Source organism: Thamnophis sirtalis, unplaced genomic scaffold (assembly GCF_051295495.1).
Source record: "Thamnophis sirtalis isolate CommonGarterSnake01/CBP01778 unplaced genomic scaffold, rThaSir2_p1.2 scaffold_7, whole genome shotgun sequence".
NCBI classification, from domain to species: Eukaryota; Metazoa; Chordata; class Lepidosauria; order Squamata; family Natricidae; genus Thamnophis; species Thamnophis sirtalis.
Window position 1 is genome coordinate 26,826,612 of NW_028261387.1, and position 20,897 is coordinate 26,847,508.

At 36.4% G+C, this 20,897-nt stretch overlaps 1 protein-coding gene across 2 annotated transcripts in view; it reads right to left on the bottom strand.

Moving 5' to 3' along the window:
* NFIA (nuclear factor I A) overlaps positions 1-20,897 on the bottom strand; it is a 331,843-nt gene that overhangs the window by 80,420 nt on the left and 230,526 nt on the right. For both annotated transcript variants that reach the window (XM_014075940.2, XM_014075939.2), the window contains exons 5-6: positions 11,610-11,727; positions 5,392-5,519 (exon numbers count right to left, since the gene is read on the bottom strand). In XM_014075940.2, coding sequence (XP_013931415.1) covers positions 5,392-5,519; positions 11,610-11,727 — 246 coding nt within the window. The remainder of the gene's footprint in view (positions 1-5,391; positions 5,520-11,609; positions 11,728-20,897) is intronic.

Consider the following 20,897-nt stretch of genomic DNA (forward strand, 5'->3'; position numbering starts at 1 on the left):
CCACCTTTAAAGCACTCCATGGTAGTGGATCTGGGTACTTGAGAGACCGCCTTCTGCCGATTACCTCCCTTCGACCGATTAGATCGCACAGATTGGGCCTCCTCCGGATCCCATCTGCCAGTCAATGTTGACTGGCGACTACACGGAGGAGAGCCTTTTCTGTTGCAGCTCCGACCCTGTGGAACGATCTCCCCGTTGAGATTCGTACCCTCACCACCATCCAGACCTTCCGCACGGCCCTTAAGACCTGGCTCTCCCAGCAGGCCTGGGGATAAGTTCTTAAATTACCCGCCCGAGTGTTGACTGTTGAATGCAAGTTGGTGTTTTATTATTTATCTTGTTTACTCACTGTTTGTCTTTTATTATTGCACCCCCTTCCCGTGATTGTAAGCCGCCCTGAGTCCCCTCAGGGAGAAGGGCGGCCTATAAATCTTAATAAATGTCTAAATGTCTAAATGTCTAAAATTAGCTAAAGAAGTGCATTAGTCATATTAAAAGTGAAACCTGCTTATTCCAATACACCAAAATGTGCCATGTGATAACGTCCAACTTTGGTAATTGTTTTCTGTTAAGATATTTCAGTTGGGAAATAAAAGAATTTCTCACTAGTTGCTTGAATAATTTCTTCTGTTTTGTTTTCTGTTCTACTCTGGGTTATCCAGCCTCATTCTTTACAAGGTCTGACAGTACGTATCTAATTTCTTACCGGTCCCTACATATACTTTTCATACAGAGTCATCTGCACTTGTGTATAGTTAGTCTAAAGAAAGCTTGTAACAGAAACTTTTGTACAAGACCAAATCTTTATCCTACCATGGGCATTTGTTACGAAAAGAAATTATGAACTATGCTCTACAATATGATAAAATTAAGTCTGGTTTTTGAAATTGCATTTTAATGTCAGACAATAGTACAGTAATAGCCTGCTTTATGTTACCATTCATGGTTCATCATTGGTGAGCTGCATATAACTCCCAATTCAAAAAATGCCTGAAAAATATGCAACCAGACAAGCCAACTAGATTGGATCTAGATTGGATCTATAGAGCCGAGGTGGCACAGTGGTTAAATGCAGCACTGCAGGCTACTTCAGCTGACTGCAGTTCTGCAGTTCGGCTGTTCAAATCTCACTGGCTCAGGGTTGACTCAGCCTTCCTTCCTTCCTTCCTTCCTAGATGGGTAAAATGAGGACCCGGATTGTTGGGGGCAATATGCTGACTCTGTAAACCGCTTAGAGGGGGCTGAAAGACCTATGAAGCGGTATATAAGTCTAACTGCTATTGCTATTGCTATTCTGCAAAATTACCATCTTTTCCTGAAAATAAGACAGAGTCTTATTTTCTTCTGACACCCAAAATAAGCACTTGGCCTTATTTTCTGGGAGCTCTTATTTTTTAGCTGCAGGATGTGGTGAGTGTGGTCACCTCATGGCTACTGCTGTGTTGCAATATTTTCGGGAAGAGCTTATTTTTTTGGGGGGGGAGGCTTATTTTAGCGCATGTGCTCAAAAGCCCGATTGGGCTTATTATCCAGGAGGTCTTATTTTTGGGGAAACAGTATCAAATAATTAAACATATTTTGGAGGGGCAAGAGTCATATTTTTGAAAATACTGTAGTACTGTAGTTCTGTGCCTAAACTATTTTGGGCACAGAAAAAATAGTCATGCTAATAACTAAAAGGAATGGAAGCACACTGTTCATTTTAAAATCAAATATCTGCTAATAATATTTATTAAAATTAGGCCAGACAACTGTCAATTTTAAAAATGTTTACATTGATTAAGAAGGGCACAGCATCTTTAGTGGGTTAAAATATGCAATTTTGAGGGGGGGAGAGAGAAAAAAGGTAAAAGACAACTTTTTATATTATTCAGCTTCACAGAGTGCATTTGACTGTGGCAAATCAAAATAAAATGAACTTTGAAGCCAAGAGCTTTTTAGGTGGATTCACAGCTATGTAACTGATTATACTAATTTTTAAAATGAAGTCACCTATAGAATTGTATTACAGTGCAAATCCAAGCCTGAAGCTGCATGATTTTCCAACCAAAGTATCTTCATTATCTCCTCTTGCCTTCCTTCTTCGTTAGCAAAAATTTACGTGATGAAAGTGCTGAGATAAAGTTAACAGTAAAGCGGATACCACAAGAGATATTTGAAAAGCAGAAATAATTTACTTCGTGTCTGCTTTGTTTTACTTTGCGGAGTCTTCCTGTGTGAAAGGAAATTCATCTTTTCTGGCAGACTCCAGGCATTCCAGGCCTGAGAACTCCCCAAGCACACTGGAGTGCAGGTAAATGGATGTGAGTCTCCATGAGTATAATATTAGGAGCAAAGATTTAATGCACTGTTTTGCTTGACTGAGCCACAAATCACAGAAACACAGAATTTGAAAGTCAGAAAGGAGTGGAGTTCCTCTAGTCCTCCCCCTGCTCAGTGCAAGAATCTTGCAATTAAGGCAGTGTATTAGGAGACTGAATAAATTTAGAGCAACAACAGAGTTTCAGTGTTTAATATACTGTCTGCCTTGAAACCGAAAAAAAGGAACAACACTCCCAAGATATATCCTTTGTAGATATCCTTAAACTTGTCCATATTCTGTATGATCTTTCCAAAGTTTATTCCAACACTTGCAACAATAAAGCATTAATTTAAACCCACAGTTCTCACATCTATGTATGAAATGCTAAATTATGATGTGCAATCAATCATGCAGTACCAATAAAATTTAACAACACCAAGGGTTATTAAGACAAAAGGCTTAAAACAGACTTTCTCCCATTTTTTTAACTGGAAGAAAAATATTGAAATATATTTCCCCACTAGGTGGAAAGCATACTCTGCCCAGAGATGAATGAAAATATGACTTTCTATTTTTTTAAAAAAACATTACAACTTATCTGATGTCAGTAACAATATATTAAAACAATTAGCAAAGAAAAAAGCTGGAAAAGAAAAAGTGTAAATATCTGTTGTTGTATTTTTAGCCATGATGAGAATGGAATGAACATTCCAAATTACTCTGGTGAACATCATCTCAAAGCAATGATTCCAGATTTTAATTTTTTCCTACAATTCATCCTGTTTAGTCTTCTTAGTGTTTTGTTCCTCCATTTTTTACTAAGTTTCCTCTGAATGTGCCGGTTCATTTTGTTTTCTGAGGTCTAATAATTTCAGAGTTTTTCCTTTTGCAGCACATGATACACATTAAGGACATCACTTCTCTCATTTTTACCAGGCCCTCCAGAAATGTATCAGCACTTGTCCCTAAAGTGAACTATAGTCCTCACTTAACGATCCTAATTGGGACTGAAATTTCCATCACTAAGTGAAGTCATCATTAACATCACGTGAACATACTGCTTAGCAATGGCAGTTCTGGTAATCCCAAATGCAGTCATTAGGCGAAGATCTGCTGCTTCCCCTGCAATGGCTGTAAGTTTGAGCACTGGGTCATAACAATCTTTCATTCAGTGCCATAATAACTTCAAATGGTTGCCAAATGAAAAGTTTCTCCTGATTTTGGAACATCACAGTTGGATTGAATTTATGATGATGAAATAATATGATTCAGTTGCACTCATTCACCATTTCTTGGTTAAATCACAAATAGAAATCCAGAATCAGTATCTGTGTTTCACTATGCATGCAATAAAGCAGGCAGCAAGCAAGGCACATAATTTTCATACAAAAATCAAAGGTCCTATTTTTCCATAAAAGTTCTATTATATCAAGCAGCAATACTAAAATATCTTTTAGCAGCTGAAAATTATAACTTAACTTATTAATAAATTCTTTCAAAATACCTTAAAGCTACTTTGGTGACACCAAAGAACACAATCAGATATAAAACCAAAAAATACATCAGAAAGATGTGCAGTTAGAAGACACATGAGCTACTTATACTGATGTGGAAAGGCAAGGTTGCAGAAAACCACAAAACCAGCTTAAGGCCAGTATTGTAGAAGAAAAAATAATTTAATCATCTGAGAAATACTGACCATCAAAAATATTGACCACTCCCAGATACGTCCCTTGACTCTCATCCTTTCCAATCATAGAGCTATGAAACTGGCCCATATATTGGACCCCAAAATAGTTTCTCTTGGAAGCAATTAAAGAAAAATAAGGCCGATTAAAAAAAAACATTTCATCTAAATTAAATGTATCTTCTTCTCAACTGTCCAATGTCAAAAAAGAACCCAGGATTTATAGGATTTGTGGTTAGAAAACATTAAATCAGATGACTTATAACATTAGAATCCTTCCGCAATGGTTTCCTATACTGAAAGTATGGAGGATAAGCTGAACTCACAAGGAACCCAAAACAGCCTGGAGGTATACTAGAAATCATTAATGCTACTTTGGAAGAAACTACACATAAAATAAGGTGTGTGTGTGTGTGTGTGTGTGTGTGTGTGTGTGTGTGTGTCTTTTATTGACTGCATGGTTTCCATTTTTTTTCTGAGTGGAATTCAAAGTGATGGTCATCTTTAAAGCCCTACATGGCATGCGGCCTGGTTATTTACAGCACCACCTTTTGCTAAGAATATCAACCCATCTTACTAAATCAGATAGGGTGGGCATGATCCAAGTCCCCCGTTTGAAATTTTGTCATCTAGCAGGATCTCTAGCCTTTTCTGTTACTACTTTATGAAACCCTCTCCTGCTGGCAATTTGACAATGTCCACCCTTGCAGCCTTTTGGAAGGTTCTTGAGACCTATCTTTTTACTTATGGGCTGGGATTGTACAGTTAGAAGGTATGGAAGCAGTATACCTGAACCTTCTGTGGGACATCCCAATTATTGTATTATTTATTGGTTTTATGGTTGTCGTAAGCCGCCCATAAGATGCTTGATGGATAGCGATATCTTTTAAATAAATAAATAAAAATGTAGCAACTTGTACAAATATTTAAAAAAAGAGACTTGAAAATTACCTAATAAAGCCACAGTACAAACTTTCAAATTAACAAAAGCACCTCTTTTCTGACAATGCTGTGGCAGAATAAAATCAATTTAAGTGAACAATCTGAAAGATTTTGTGTTTCTTTTCTTTTTTTAAGAAGAATCAAGCATCTGTCGTTTGACAATAAAATACAGTTGCAGCGTACACTCCTTTTGGGGGCAAGCCAATCTAATTGAGAGTAATATTTTGGGATAAGAAAACCTTGACAACCATGGAAACCATTATTCAACACTACAAATGCTTGCCTAAAGAACAAAATGGAAATTAACAAAGGATTTACAGCTGCAGATGTATTCAACTCCCCTAGCCTTTCAAATACCAATTCACACATTAATACTAGTTCTTATCAGAATCAGTAAATGGAATTCAGGAATGCTAAAAACTCCCCCTCCCTTCAAAGCCACCTGGGTGACTTTATTTACCTGGCTCCACTTCATGCCATCCACTTGATTGACTTCCACTTCCTGGAGACCGCCCTTGGCTGGTATAGAATGGCTCTTCACCAGGACTGTCCATTTCATCCTCTACAGATTTGAGACGCTTTGTGGAACTAGAATTGAAGCATATACACATTAATGCACAACCTGAAGGGAGATAAATAAAATATCAGATTATCTTAAAGGGTTACATTCCAGCACAAATGGCTAGTTCTCATCTATAGGTGATGTAGCTACTGCACCTTCTTTTTCCCTGTTAACCTTCTGGATCTTTTAACCACCTGCCATCATGCCCTACAGTGGGAAATAAGGTTTTGCTTTCCTTCAGCATTTTCTTGGAGAAAGTTGAAATATAATAGTTATAGACAGTCATTTTCTCTGGAAAAAAAACCCAGATGGACTTGCATTTCCTTTTCAGTTTGGGCAAACAGAAACCAATTTTTGAAAAGAGAAAAGAGAACAATAAATAAAAGGATGTGATTTCATATAAGGGGTTTCTATTTGTGTGAATGTTCCTTAAGGCATGAGTTTCAGTTACATCTCTAATGGGTGTTGGAGATTTAGATACACATCTTGTACATTTTAAGACTGAGGTAGATGCACCACTACGGTGGGACCTCATTGCTAGTGGCTGTGCAGCCACCCCTTGCTATTCATCCATAAAGTATATAAGAGAAGAACAAAGTATACTACATGTATGAGATGTATGCATGCATGCATGCATGTATGTATGTAGCAGTCCATGTACCTAGAGTTTCTCTTTGTGAAGAGAAATAGTCATTGGTTCAGGAGCAATTCTTCTGTGGAGAGTCTCTATACTTTTGGGGAATTGTCTGAAACCCATTTTATTGTATTTCCAGATAATAAACAAAATTGTCTTAAAGCTTGCTGTGTGGCTTATTTCCATAAGTCTTAAGAAGCTATCCTTAAAGATTGGTTGGATCATTCCAGTCAGCAGGCTGCATTTATATGCCCCTCTGTTTTTTAAAGAAGAATTAATAGGTGTCGGATAAGGTAAATTTCTTTTTTTAAAAAAATACATTCCTATGTGTTATATATTCATTGAAGCAAATTAACATTTTATAGCTATATGGCATAGTACCATATACAGTTCTGGAATGATAAGAACAACAATATTAGGACTTGGGAGATATTGCTCCTGGACATATTTGTTTATACTGTGCAGGTAGTCCTCATCTTACAGCCACAATTGAAACCAGAATTTTGGTTGCTAAGCAGGTAATCACATTCTCAGTTTTTTCTATTCATGATTATTGAGCCCTGGCTTATCCTAATCTTGCTTTTTGCTTCCTTACAGTATGTTTGCTTACATTAATTGTCAAATGCTTGCACTGGACCTAAGTTGCAGACTTCAAATGCAGTGGACTAAATTCAGTTATCATGTTGTGTTAGGCACTTGAAATACCCCATGTTCGCATGTAACAACCTATTTACCATTGGGTGAGTCTCAGAGATACTCCTACTTCTATATTAAACTGTTTAATCAAGGGTTCACTGTAATTGTTTATATATATATATATATATATATATATATATATATATATATATATATATATAGTTTATAAATATTATTTATTTATTTATTTATTTATTTATTTATTTATTTATTTATTTATTTATTTATTTATTTATTTATTTATTTATTTATTTATTTATTTATTAATTTCTTTATACATGTAGATAATTTTATCTTTGGTACCGAACTTGAAGTATAGGTTACAAAAATATATATGGTTGGTGTGCTGTCCGCATAGTTTACATATGACATTTTTTATTTATTTTAATGTAGACATGTTCTTTACAAGGAATGAATATAATTATGTGAATAATTATACCTAGATAAGCAAAGTAAATATTTTAGGGAAAGGACAAAATATTGAGAGACCAAATCCATTAGGACCTAGAAATGAAGCAAAATTACTGTTTAGGTAAAGAGCCAATGAAAGAAAATCTTGGTTTCTTTAGAGTACAAATCCCAAATTTAGGCCTTGAAGCCCAAAAACAGTTTAAAATGTTTTAAACATTTAAACATCAGAGAAGGACAGAAAGATTAGTCCCTCCTTGTTATTTACATCTCCCTCCTCTGGTAACAAGGTTATAGCATAATATAACCATCATAGTAGCTGACTTGAATTCTGACAAAAATGTGAGGAACTGGAGAGCAGGGAATCCTTGAGTTTCAAAACTACAGTCAGAAGAACTTGCTAAATGTATTTTCCACGACAAGATCAGAAAATCTACTGTCAGCTTTATAAATCTATTGCATATTTCTATGTAAAAAATACAGCAGACCCTTCAGAGGCTAAAATTTTGGCCACAATGTGAACCCAGAGACAATTTTTTCCCATAAAACCTCTATTAAAAGTAATAATCCTCTGCCATTGTTCCATCGCTTCTAAGACTTTGCTGAGAAAACCCACACTTCTTAAAATTTTGTTCTTTGAAATTTGAGGTGATTGTTCTCTTTGTAAACTTAAGGAGAGGAACAACTATGCCTTCTTCAGTGTGTTCCCTGTTTCATAAGTCTTTTTACACAAAGGCAGGTGTACTATACAAATATGGTAAATATAAATGGACATATATAGTAGTTGACCTCAGCTGCTCTTATATTTAATTTGATGTCATGAATGGCTAGTCATTTATTTTTAAAATAATTGTAACAAGAGTCCTGTCATAGCTGAGGAATTCTAAAAAAGCCTTCTGATCCCTAAGTTTATGAGGAAATGCAAATGTCAACAACAGATTTTTCTTACCATACAATCATTGCCTCAATCATTTTGCTAGGCAACAATACTAAAATGTACTTCGAAGTAAATGTACTGGAATCAATATAAATATGCTTCCAAGTAAATACATTTAGAAGTGAATAATTTAAGACTTTTTTTTGCCTTACAAAAGCAATATGAGGAAACAGGAAACATACTGTGCAGCTATTCATTAATGATACTATTTTACTTGGCTTCTTATCTGTATCAGGTATTTGTAGAAGAAGATAAGAATGACAGCTGTGCTTTCAGGTATCACTGATAACATGTCTATTTTAACAATCCTGGAGTAGAAGAAAATAGCCTTAGACTAGGTCTAATTAATGAGAATTATATACACAGTACTTGGGACTCATAAAAAAGTGAAACTCTAAAAATGGATGTACTGATTACTGATACATATTAAGCCCTCCCCCCACCCCTAGTTGGAGAAAGGACCATGAATGAATATAATTCAGTTATCACAAATTAATAGCCAAAGGTGGTTCATGTAGGTAGTCCTTGACTTACGGCCATAATTGAGCCCAAAATTTATGTTGCTAAGAGAGACATTTGTTAAGTGAGTTTTGCCCCATTTTACAAACTTTCTGCAGTTGTTAAGTTAGGAACACAGTTGTTAAGTGAATCTGGCTTCCCAATTGATTTTGCTGGTCAGAGTGTCACAAAAGGTGTTTTACATGATCCTGGAACATTGCAATCGTCATAAATATGAGTTAGTTGCCCATTGTCTGAATTTTGATCACATGACCATGAGGATGCTGCAATGGTCATAAATGTAAAAAAGGTCATAAGTCACTTTTTTCAGTGATGATGTAACTTTGAACTAAATGAAGTTGTAAGTTGTAAGTCGAAAACTACCTGTATTGCAGGATTAACTATATTTTAAAATTCTATATGTAGGACAACTTTTCATGTTTCCATAAGACTTTCTTCTTTTGCTGAACACATACATAAAAGAACTCTGTTAGTTATGAAGCAATCAATTACAGCAAAATGAGCTGATTTTTAAACAACAGTTATTCAAACTGTTTTCTTTTTCAGCAAATGCCCTTACAATAGAAGCAACCTTTTATCTAGATGTTCACTGTTCTTGCAATGTTCTCCAATCTTTTATAGATTCTCTATAGAATCTCTTTACAATATCACAGTCCTAGCAATTTAAATTGTCTTACACATATGGGACAGAAATGTGAATAGAAAGCATAGTTTCTATATAAATGATCTGGCAAAGCCATGAGCATTCCCTTCCCAAGCTGTCTTTTTTTATTACCATTAAACATATAAGAAATGAAGATGTTACTTCTCTATTTCCCTTAACCTGCTGCAATGATTTGATTTCTTCTTCGTGATCTTGCAGTTTACTGAATTAGGACATTATGGAGGGGAACAGAACCCTTTCACACTTACAAAAGTAAATAGAAAAAAGAGAAAACCATGATCTCCTCTTATATCTTAATTTGGTAGTCTATATTTTTAAGGGTTTAAAAAGTTGTTCTAATATTTCAGATGTCTCAGAAACTGAAAACATTGCTTTTAACACAGAGTATGTTAAAAATGCATAATCCTCTATCATTTGGTCCAAAATCAATATTGTTGCTTTCATTTAATTTTTCAATATCACCATCTTTTTTCCAATTTTTAAAATTAAGTTTCCCCACAAAGTCAATTCTTCACGAGGAAAAAAAGGCCACTAAAAAAATTGGTTGCCAAGCATCTAAATTTTGATTCTGGGAGCATGTGGATGTTGCAATGATTATAATACAAGGATCAGTTAAAAGTTACTTTTTTCAATGCTGTTTTAATTTCAAACAGTTACTAAATGAATTGTTACATGTTAAGAAGTACCTATATTATGATGTAACTCTTGAAAGATCAAATAAAAATACTATGATTCATTTGTTAGGTTAATACCCCGCCTTTTATCCAGGAGTTCAATGCAGTGTATCTAGCACTCTCTTCCTATTTTCACTTTTGTGAGGAATGCTGAGGCACAAGAGCAGGATCTGGTCTGTTTACAATAGGCAAAAATAATAACATATCATAAGATGCTATTGCACAGATTGCACTTGCATCTTATGGTTAAAAGTAACTGCAGTGCCATAGTTGTTGAGTTGGCTACTGCTATTTATTTTTTTAAAGATGATTGTACATACCATATTTTTCGGAGTATAAGGCACACCTTTTTCCCTCAAAAAAGAGGCTGAAAATCTGGGTATGTCTAGATCCCTTTCAGTCTGGTTTCAGGCCTGGTTCAGGCCTGCACTGAAACCGCTTTGGTTGCACTGACCGATGATCTCTGGCGAGCCAGGGATAGAGGACATTCCTCTATCCTGGTGCTTCTTGACCTCTCAGCGGCCTTCGATACCATCGACCATGGTATCCTTCTGCGACGGCTGGAAGAGGTGGGAGTGGGAGGCACCGTTTTATGGTGGTTCTCCTCTTACCTCTCTGACAGGTCACAGTCGGTGTTGGTCGGAGGACAGAGGTCGACCCCTAGGTCCCTTAAATATGGGGTGCCGCAGGGTTCGGTCCTGTCCCCCCTCCTATTTAACATCTACATGAAGCCGCTGGGTGAGATCATTCGTCGGTACGGGATCAAATACCATCAGTATGCGGACGATACCCAGTTGTATCTGTCCACCCCATGCCAACTCAGTGAAGTGGTGGAAGTAATGTGCCAGTGCCTGGAAGCTGTCAGGGTCTGGATGGGAATGAACAAGCTGGCGCTCAACCCTGACAAGACTGAGTGGCTTTGGATGCTGCCCCCCCCAAGATAGTCCAGATATTCCACCTTTAAACCTGGGGGGTGAAATTTTACACCCCTCAGAGAAGGCCTGCAACTTGGGTGTTCTCCTGGACCCGCAGCTGACATTAGAACACCATTTGTCAGCTGTGAACAGGGGAGCCTTTGCCCAGGTTTGCCTGGTGCACCAGTTGCGGCCCTATCTGGACCGGGAGGCACTCCAAATGGTCACTCATGCCCTCATCACCTGAAGACTCGACTACTGTAACACGCCCTACATGGGGCTGCCCTTGAAAAGTGTTCGGAGACTACAATTGGTCCAGAATGCAGCCACGCGAGCGATACTGGGTGTACCTAGATACACCCATGTTACACCTATCCTCCGTGAGCTGCACTGGCTCCCTATTGGTCTCCGAACACGCTTCAAGTGTTGGTTATCACCTTTAAAGCCTTACATGGCCTAGGACCTGGATATCTCCGTGACCGCCTCCTGCAACATACCTCCCAGCGCCCAATAAGATCGCACAGGGTGGGCCTTCTCCGGGTGCCATCGGCTACACAATAGGACTCTATACATCTTTTGGTAGCTTTCCATTTCTACCCATATTTGATTATCCCAAACACTTATCATGTCACAACCTTTTAATTCAACAAACATACTACACAGAAATTACCTGGTAGAAGAGGTGCTTGGTAAAGATCTCCTCATTGCTCCTGGGCTCATACTGTAATACGAGGAACTTTCCAAATCTGAGAGTGAAAAATTAGGGCCTGTTCCTGCAGCTATTGGTGCTGGAAAAAAAGAGAAAAAAGTTAGGAAATGATGTGAAAAATTATCACCTTCATTTTGATGACTTGACGCAGCATAGAAATCGAAAGATATGTGATAGCTGGCACTATAACATTAAGGCATTTTTCATTTAATCTTTTCCTTGCAATTATTTTTTTGTAAAACGAAAGTCTAACTTTTACTGATATATTTTAATACCCTCCTTTGTTAATACAATATGAGAAGTGCTACTTCTGAAAAACTTTCCTCATGACTGATACATTGGGCAACTTCATGAAACTTTCAACCAATTTTCACCACTTATTGTTCTGTGAAATGGTTATGTTTGTAACTTGCTATAGTTTCCTTTGACTATCACATGCATGCAATAAAGCAATTTATTTATATATTAACAAAAATACTTCTAACTTTTTCCTCTGCAGAGTAAAAGAAGGCATGAATCTATTTCTGTCAATAATATGGATTTGATATTCACATATGATGTCACTAAATGTCTTTACAGTTAAGCATTACATTGTCTGATACATGTGCAGTTAACACACTTTTTTATAAGAATCTAAAATCTGCCCTTGCCTTATAAGGAAACTATTTTTTTCAAGAATTAAGATTTATTGTGTATATTTCAATTGGGTTTCAACTATTGAAAATAAAAACACTGTGCAAAACTGGTTATTCAATCATAGGCATATAATAATGCTTATTCCCAAATTCATATTCTTCACGCTGAATGTATATCACAGGTATCAAATTGCATACTATTCTTCATCAATGAATGCAAATAAAGTTATACTTTCAGTTGTAATTAGTGAAGGTTTTACAGCTACACATTCATTACTGAATGGAGCAGTTCATAGCTATATATCTGGGATGGCGAACATATGGCACGCGTGCCATAGGTGGCACACAGAACCATTAGTCAGGGCACATGAGGCATTGCCCTGTCAGCTGGCCAGTGCACATGCATGCTGGCAAGCTGAGTTTAGCCTTTTTAAAAGCCATTTTTGCCCTCTCCACACTCCACAGGCTTTTATAGGAGCCTGGGGAAGGCAAAAAGAGCCCCCCGCTCCCCGGAGTCCCTCTGGAGCTTCCCGGAAGCCTCCAGAGTGCAAAAACCAGCCCTATGAGCAAACTGGAAGTTTGGGAACGGACTTCCGTTTTGCTCGTAGGGTCGGTTTAAGCCCTCTGGAGGCTTCAGGGAAGCTTCCTGAAGGTCCCTGAAGCCCCCGGAGGGCCTCTGAGGGAGCAGGGGAGGCTCTTTTCGCCCTCTCCAGGCTCCTATAAAGCCTCTGGAGCCTGGGGAGGGTGAAAAAAGAATGCAAAAATGGGGGGTCACACCTCTCATGTGCGCATGTGCACTGGGGGGGTGTCATGTGTTGCATTATGGGTGTGGCACACCCATGCATGACCCCCCCTGCGCTGCCCTCACTTATGGCACATGAGCCAAAAAATGTTCGCCATTGCTGCTATATACTGTTCTGGGCACTGTGTACCATGGGCAGTCAAACCATTCTTTGATATTACATATGAACAATTCTTCGCAAAAATAGCAATATGCAAGTATCATTAAATTACAACAGCCAATGATGCTGCCTATTTATCCATTTAATTCTTTTCAATGCAGTGTTATATGTATTAAACAAAGGCCATTAAAATAAATGAAATAATTCATTTATACATTTATATTACTCTAATGAAGGCTGTCAAACTCGTGTAGTCATGGTGGCATCACATGATGTATAACAACTTTTTCCCCCCTTCGCTAAACCGGGCATGGGTGTGGCCAGTGCGTGATGCATCTGGTCTGCAGGCTGCGAGTTTGACAACCCTGCTTTAATGAATCCTGATCTAGGAAAAACAAAACCATCTGCTCTACTGCAAGGACAACTGCAATTATCAACACTGACTATGGAGTTTGCTCCAGATCTACTCCTGGTCATGTAGCACCTGAAAAATAGTTTAACATGTGACAAATACGAAAATCACTGAATAAAACAAATTGATGAGAACTAGATAACATTAGCCACTATATTAAGATGAGCTTCTGCAACAATAGGTTTTACAGCTGAAATGCAGAGATAATACACATTAAAATCCCTTCTCATTCTGGTGGAAGAAAATGAGAAATAGAATTGGCATGGCCTCAGCAGAGTGTCTCAGGCTCAGACCCCCTTGAGGACTTAAAGAAAATAAGATTTTACTTAGGAAAACCAAATGCTAAAAAGTAACTGCACAAAATTTCAAACTTAGATATATACATCACAATCAGATAATACAAAACACTTTAAAAAAGCTCCTACAGCATGACCATTTTAATGTAACACCACAATTTTCCTTGGACCTCAAAGGGCTTCTCAACAGCAAACTCACATGTAAACACAGCTCTTCTGATTCAGTTTGGTCTACTGAGGTTCTCCACTGCAGGGATGATCATCTGTAGATGGCCTGTGTCCTGTCAACCCCACCACCCATTCTCCCTCCCCGCCCCCGCCCCAAGCAATATTTATTATCACAAAACACTCTCTTCGTTATAACTATTTTTATCATTGTGCTCCTTGGCTACAAAACAGGTTATCATGATCTGAGGTCCTTTCCACCCATGCCATGGAATGAAATTGAGACTTTGGACATGCGAAGAATGGTTCGGGTTCTAAATTACAATACATTAAATAGTAGATAGGTTCTGGCTATAGCCTATAAAAACAGGTTGCACTAAGAATACAATCCTTATTTTGTTATATTGTTCCCTTGATATTGTTGAATCCATGTGCACTCTGATACAATGCATTTTAAGAGCACAGAAGAAGAAAAATGAATATTATTAAAATTGGAATTAGTCTGTTAGTCTTAAAGAGAAATTAACTTATAAAATAAACTTATTTACTACCTAATTGCACTATATTTCCTGTACAATTGGTGAATGAAGTTAAGAAAAAAGGAACATTATAAAATTAACTCATTTTATCAATTTGTGCTGTCTGCTAGAGTTTCCTGACATGGAGACAAGGGGCTGTAAAACTGATAAATTTGCATGGAAAAAGAAACCAGTGTAAGTAATTTGTGTAAAAGGTAACAGAGACATGGACTGCTATAATTCAGAGACCCTGCAGATAGCAAAACTGCTGCAGGAAGAATAGTGATGGGTTAGAAAAATGACCACACTGCAGTCCGTCTGACTTAAATGGAAATCAATCATAAAGGTACACTCTGCAGTATCTACTTTATAGTTTTAGCAACTTCTTTGCCAAACATTCTTGTGTTTTAAAAACCATTTCCTTGATAAATTTGCTTTCATGAAAGACCTGTAGAAGGTCTGGATGAAAGATTAATCATGAATCCTAAGGATCTTATCTTGTTTTCAATACAAGAGATAAACATCAACCAGAAGTAATGATAAAAATAATAAGAGGAGATGAAACCCTGCTCTTTTGATAATGCTGATATGTGTTTGTACATATACATATACATATACATATACATATACATATACATATACATATACATATACATATACATATACATATACATATACATATACATATACATATACATATACATATACATATACATATACATATACATATACATATACATATACATATATATATATATATATATATATATATATATATATATATATATATTATTTATGCTGATAAATAAATAAAGGGAGACTAGTATAGATCTATTTCAAGCTATTTAGCTCTCATCAGCTAGCCACACCCTTACTGGGATTTGAACCTGAGCTATATTGCATACTAGGCAGAGATCTTAGGCTAGCTGATGAGAGCTAAATACCTTGTAATAGATCTATACTAGTCTCCCTTTATTTATTTATCAGCATAAATATAATAAATGTAACAAAAAGGCAACAGTAAAAAATATTGGGTTTCTGTCTGGATGGTCTCTTGTGACGAGCCGAAGACAGAGAGTGGAAGTGTGACCTTCCTCCCATATTTGGGCATACCAGGGGTTGTGACTTTATATATATATATATATATATATATATATATATATATATATATATATATATATATATATATATATATATATATATATATATATATATATATGTATATATATATATATATATATATATGTGTGTGTGTGTGTGTGTGTGTGTGTGTGTGTGTGTGTGTGTGTGTTTATTTGTGCTGATAAATAAATAAAGGGAGACTAGTATAGATCTATTTCAAGCTATTTAGCTCTCATCAGCTAGCCATACCCTTACTGGGATTTGAACCTGGGCTATATTGCATACTAGGCAGAGATCTTAGGCTAGCTGATGAGAGCTAAATAGCTTGTAATAGATCTATACTAGTCTCCCTTTATTTATTTATCAGCACAAATAAACACACACACACACACACACACACACACACACATATATATATAATTGGGGCTTACCAGGGGTTGTAAAAATCTTTTATATATATATACACACACACACACACACACACATACACACATACATACACTGCTTACATTTTAAGACTTCCATTTGGTAGATGGACAGTCAGATATAGTAAGTGTGCTTAAATAAATAAATTACAATTTTAAAGAAAAATGAAAATTAAAAAAAGCAATATTAAATATTTAAACTTATTGTAAAGATGATTAGGAAACATTTGTTAATATAATTGAAAAAACGAGAGCAAATGTAAATCAATAATTAGATGAAGAGTTCTTCAACATTCTTTGTTTCTATGCTAATTTTTCAATAGTGCATATTTAGATTCTTAAATTACATACATTGGTATAGATGTTTTTAACATTTTTTTTCATAAAAAATAAACCCAGATGTGATTCTAAGGCACTGTTCTAATGCCCCCCTCTCTCTTTAAATAGATATAATCTTATTTATATTCCCTTTATTTCTCCACAGAGCACTGGGGATGACTTATAGCAAGATAAAACAGAAATGACAAAATGTATGAATAAAAACAATGTAATTAGAATAAAGGCAAAATTAAAATGTATCATATCATTAAACTAATTAAAAATATATATTTTAGTTTTCCAAAGATTTGCCAAGTTTTTTTCTTGTACCAAAGAGAAAAATGAATTAATTTATTTTACTGCATACCATACTAGCAATACATGGAAAGTAGTATTAACTGCCAACAGTTGTGAAGTAATTTTCTAAATTTCTTTGCCCAAATAAATAAATAATGAGCATTGCTTCTAGGGATGTTAATATGTGGGGATCTGACTTCAGTTCCTTCAGCACAATCTAGGAAGTATTTGATTGCTATAGTAATTTTAGAAGGATGAAATACAGGTATTCTTCCATTTACAGCCACGATTGAGCCCAAAATTTCTGTTGTTAAGTGAGGTATTGTTAAGTTAGTTTTGCTCCATTTTACAACTTTTCTTGGCACATTGTTAAATGAATCACTGCAGTTGATAAATTAGTAACACGGTTGTTAAGTGAATCTGGCTTCCTCATTGGTTTTGCTTGTCAAAAGGTTGCAAAAGTTGATCACATGACCTTGGGACACAGCAATGGTCACAAGTATGAGTCAGTTGCCAAACATCTAAATTTTGATTACATCATCATGGGGATGCTACAAAACTCATAAATGTGAAAATGGTCATAAGTTACTTTTTTCAGTGCTGTTGTAATTTTGAATGGTTACTAAATGACAGTTCACTAAATGAACTGTTGTTAAGTTGAGGGCTACCTATACCATTTATTAAATGCCTTTTTTCATAAATTCCTGATGACTTCCCAAAAGAAGAATTGGAGGAAATTTTGTTGTATTAAGAGAGCCAAGCTGATTCGTTGAGCTCAGTTTCCAAATCTTCCTACCTTTGTGTGTATTTGTCCATATGCAGCATTCTTCACATATTTTTATTAACCTAATTGATGAAATATGCTACGATTAAAAAGCCCCTCAACATATGTTACAAAAAAAATCAGGTCTGAATCTATGAAAAATTCTATTGCAAAAGGCTTCAAAAAGACATAATAAAATCTCTGATACCAAACAGTCTTTTTATATTTACATTTCTTCTGTTGGCTATATGTACCAAGTGCCCACGTGACCAATTAACACAAGTGAAGAACATTTTCTATCTTTTCCTGATCGCTAAAGAAATTTCAAATAAGGATTTCAAATTGTGTGTGTGTGTGTGTGTGTGTGTGTGTGTGTTAGTGATGTATGTTCCAGCCTACCTCTGGAACGCCTTAAGCAATTTCAACCAAACTTGGCATACAGATGACTTACACTCTGGAGAAAAAATACTGTGGGAGTAAGACACCGGTAACATCCCTCAGGATGTATGTTCTGTTAAGTTGCAGCATGTTGTGCCTTTAAATGGCTTCTAATGTACTGCTGTAAAATTGCTTCTACTGTACAATGTAGTGGAGTTGCCATGGTAACGGCTTCACAGTACTCCACAAGGGGGCTCCCTCTGATAAGGGGGAAAATCCAACAGTAGAAATTACATTTGGTCCGGACATTTCCCCCCTATAAATAAATACCCAGTCAACGCCGGGTTATCAGCTACTAGTACATAAAAGTATCATATTACTTTTCATCCAAATTCCAAAACAAATCTACCAGAAATGAGAATAAGTATCAAGAATAATTCAAAAATAATTGAAAATCAAAAATCTGTGGCTGGAGAAGGCTAATCTAAAAAGGTGGAGTTTGGTAAGCCTAAATGGATCAGGTACTGTCTGGCACAGCAGAAGAAAGATATCTGAACATTGACATTGGGGACAATATCCCCACCTGCGATGCCAGAAAACATTTTAAAAGCCTCAGCCTAGCCAGCAAGGTTTCTCTCTGAATATGCAAGTATTTGGAAGGATGATATTAAGGTTGATGTTTTTTAAGGTTTCTCAATATTTGGAAAGGAAGTGTATGCCCTAAAATGATAAGATCCAGTCCTAACTTGAATTTTATTGAACATTTTTGCACTTCTAATATGAATGATCTTATTGTATTTATTTACTTGAGTGATTTCTATGCCATCCAATTCTTGCAAATGATACAAAATAAAGTAGATAAAGTAGATATTTAAATAAAATAATAATAACAACATCCAAAATTTGACAAATCCATTTCTAGCCCATGCACACTGAAAAAAAAATAGTGTTGACCAATTAGCAGAAAATGGATCCACAAATATTAAACTCTCCTATCCAACATGACATTTGATCAATTATGGCTTTTACGTAATACCTTTAAATAAAATAAAATGTAGACTACATTATCATTCTTAATTTAGTATGTTTGAAGCCCAACCAAAGCCTAATTTTAGTCCAAACATACTCATACTATTCTGTGCAACTAAGTTCTCTTACTTAGATAGTTCTAATCTAGACAGGTTCTGTAATCTAGATACTACCTTGCAGGCCAACAGACTACTAACCTTAAAATGCACACAATCAGGATGCAGAGAGCCTTTTTATCAATGATGATTAACTGATTTGATAAAGCTTGCCCTCAGGTAAGTAGCCATACGACCTCATCTTTAACACTATCAACAGCAGTGACATGCTGTCAGGGGAGGCAGGGCCTCACCACTGTCATCATGAAAAGAAAAGGAAATTAAAAGGAAAAAGGCTGAGGTAGTTGCTGCCAGAGTCACAGTGGATGACTCTGCTTAGTGCTTAACTGTTTAAAAAAGCCTCTAAAAAAGTGCCCTCTACAGGAGGAGGTAGGAGAACCACGTGCCTCATTTAGTCTATCTTTATGATCACTCAAGCAAAGGTTAAAAGCCGAAAAATTCCTTATGTAGATGAGGCACTTGGTTCTCTTGCCTCCTCCTGTAGAGGGCATTTTTAGAGGCTGTTTTAAACAGTTAAGCATCCATTGGGGACTCTGGCAGCAGCTAGCCCAGCCTGACTTCAGCAGCTCTTGCCTTTTTCCTTTTATATTTTTACACTTTCATCATGGCAGACAAGAGCAGAGTTGAAATCCTCTGTGAAAGAGCTGGAAAAGGTATGTGGGTCGGAGGGAGGGGGAGGAATTCAAAATTAATGTAATTTGTAAGTAATTGTATTATTGTAAGTAATTTGTGTGTGTGTGTGTGTGTGTGTGTGTGTGTGTGTGTGTGTGTGTGTGTGTGTTTTACCCACCTCTGCTGGTGCGTAGGCTGGCACTTTTTTTATGTCGGACATAGCTGCAGGGCTTTTGGACATAGCAGCAGGGCTTTTGGACATAGCGGCAGGGCTTTTGGATGCCCTGCCATTATGTCCGACATAGAGGCGTTCTGCCTCTATGGTGGACACACTGCCAGGGCATCCAAAAGCCCTGCCGCTGTGTCCGACATAGAGGCATCCCGCCTCTATGGCGGACATAGTGCCAGGGCGGCAAGGCAGCTTTTGCCCGCTTGCCTCACCAGCCATAAACCTCACCGCACATCACTGATCAACAGCATATCTGTTCAGACATATGTCTGTGGTTTGATTGGACTTATCTCCAGTTAAATATGGACAAGTTAAATATGTATAATCTCTATTCCAATTATATCTTCTGTCTTCATATTCTCATTTAATAGGCTCATTTAAGAGGCTTCATTTAATTTTACATTAATAGCTTATAGCTTGGGGGCACATACAAATATCATGGAAGGGATACAAGCCAACCTTTTATACGTATGTTTGTATGTATGTATGTATGTATGTATGTATGTATGTATGCATGCGTGTGTGTGTGTGTGTGTGTGTGTGTGTGTGTATAGATATATATAAAATGTAGACTTGCAGCCTGACTACTTGATTTGGTGTGATGTGATGAAGAATTTTACTTTTACTGAATTAGGGGAATTATGAATTTAAGAAATATATTCATTAACTATATATTTATACATTCAGCTAATAGCTTTTATTTATTTATTTATTTATTTATAAAAATGTAAAATCAAGAGCTACAGCAGCAAGCAAAATTTTTAGGGGCACAATGAGTTGGGATGATTGTTTCAAACAAAATAGAATTCTTACTGATTCCAAAAGGAGTGTGTACTTTTCTTTTGTTGCATTTACCTGAATTGTATAGGGCAGGCCAATAAATATTTTTCTCTTAAAATGTATATGTTCTGTGAATTTATGGCTTACACTATTAAACACTATTAAATCTCTTTTCAGTGTACGGATCATCCAAAACTGGCTTTGGCTTCACATATATTTTGGTAAGTAGAACAACAATATTGCAGAATATTA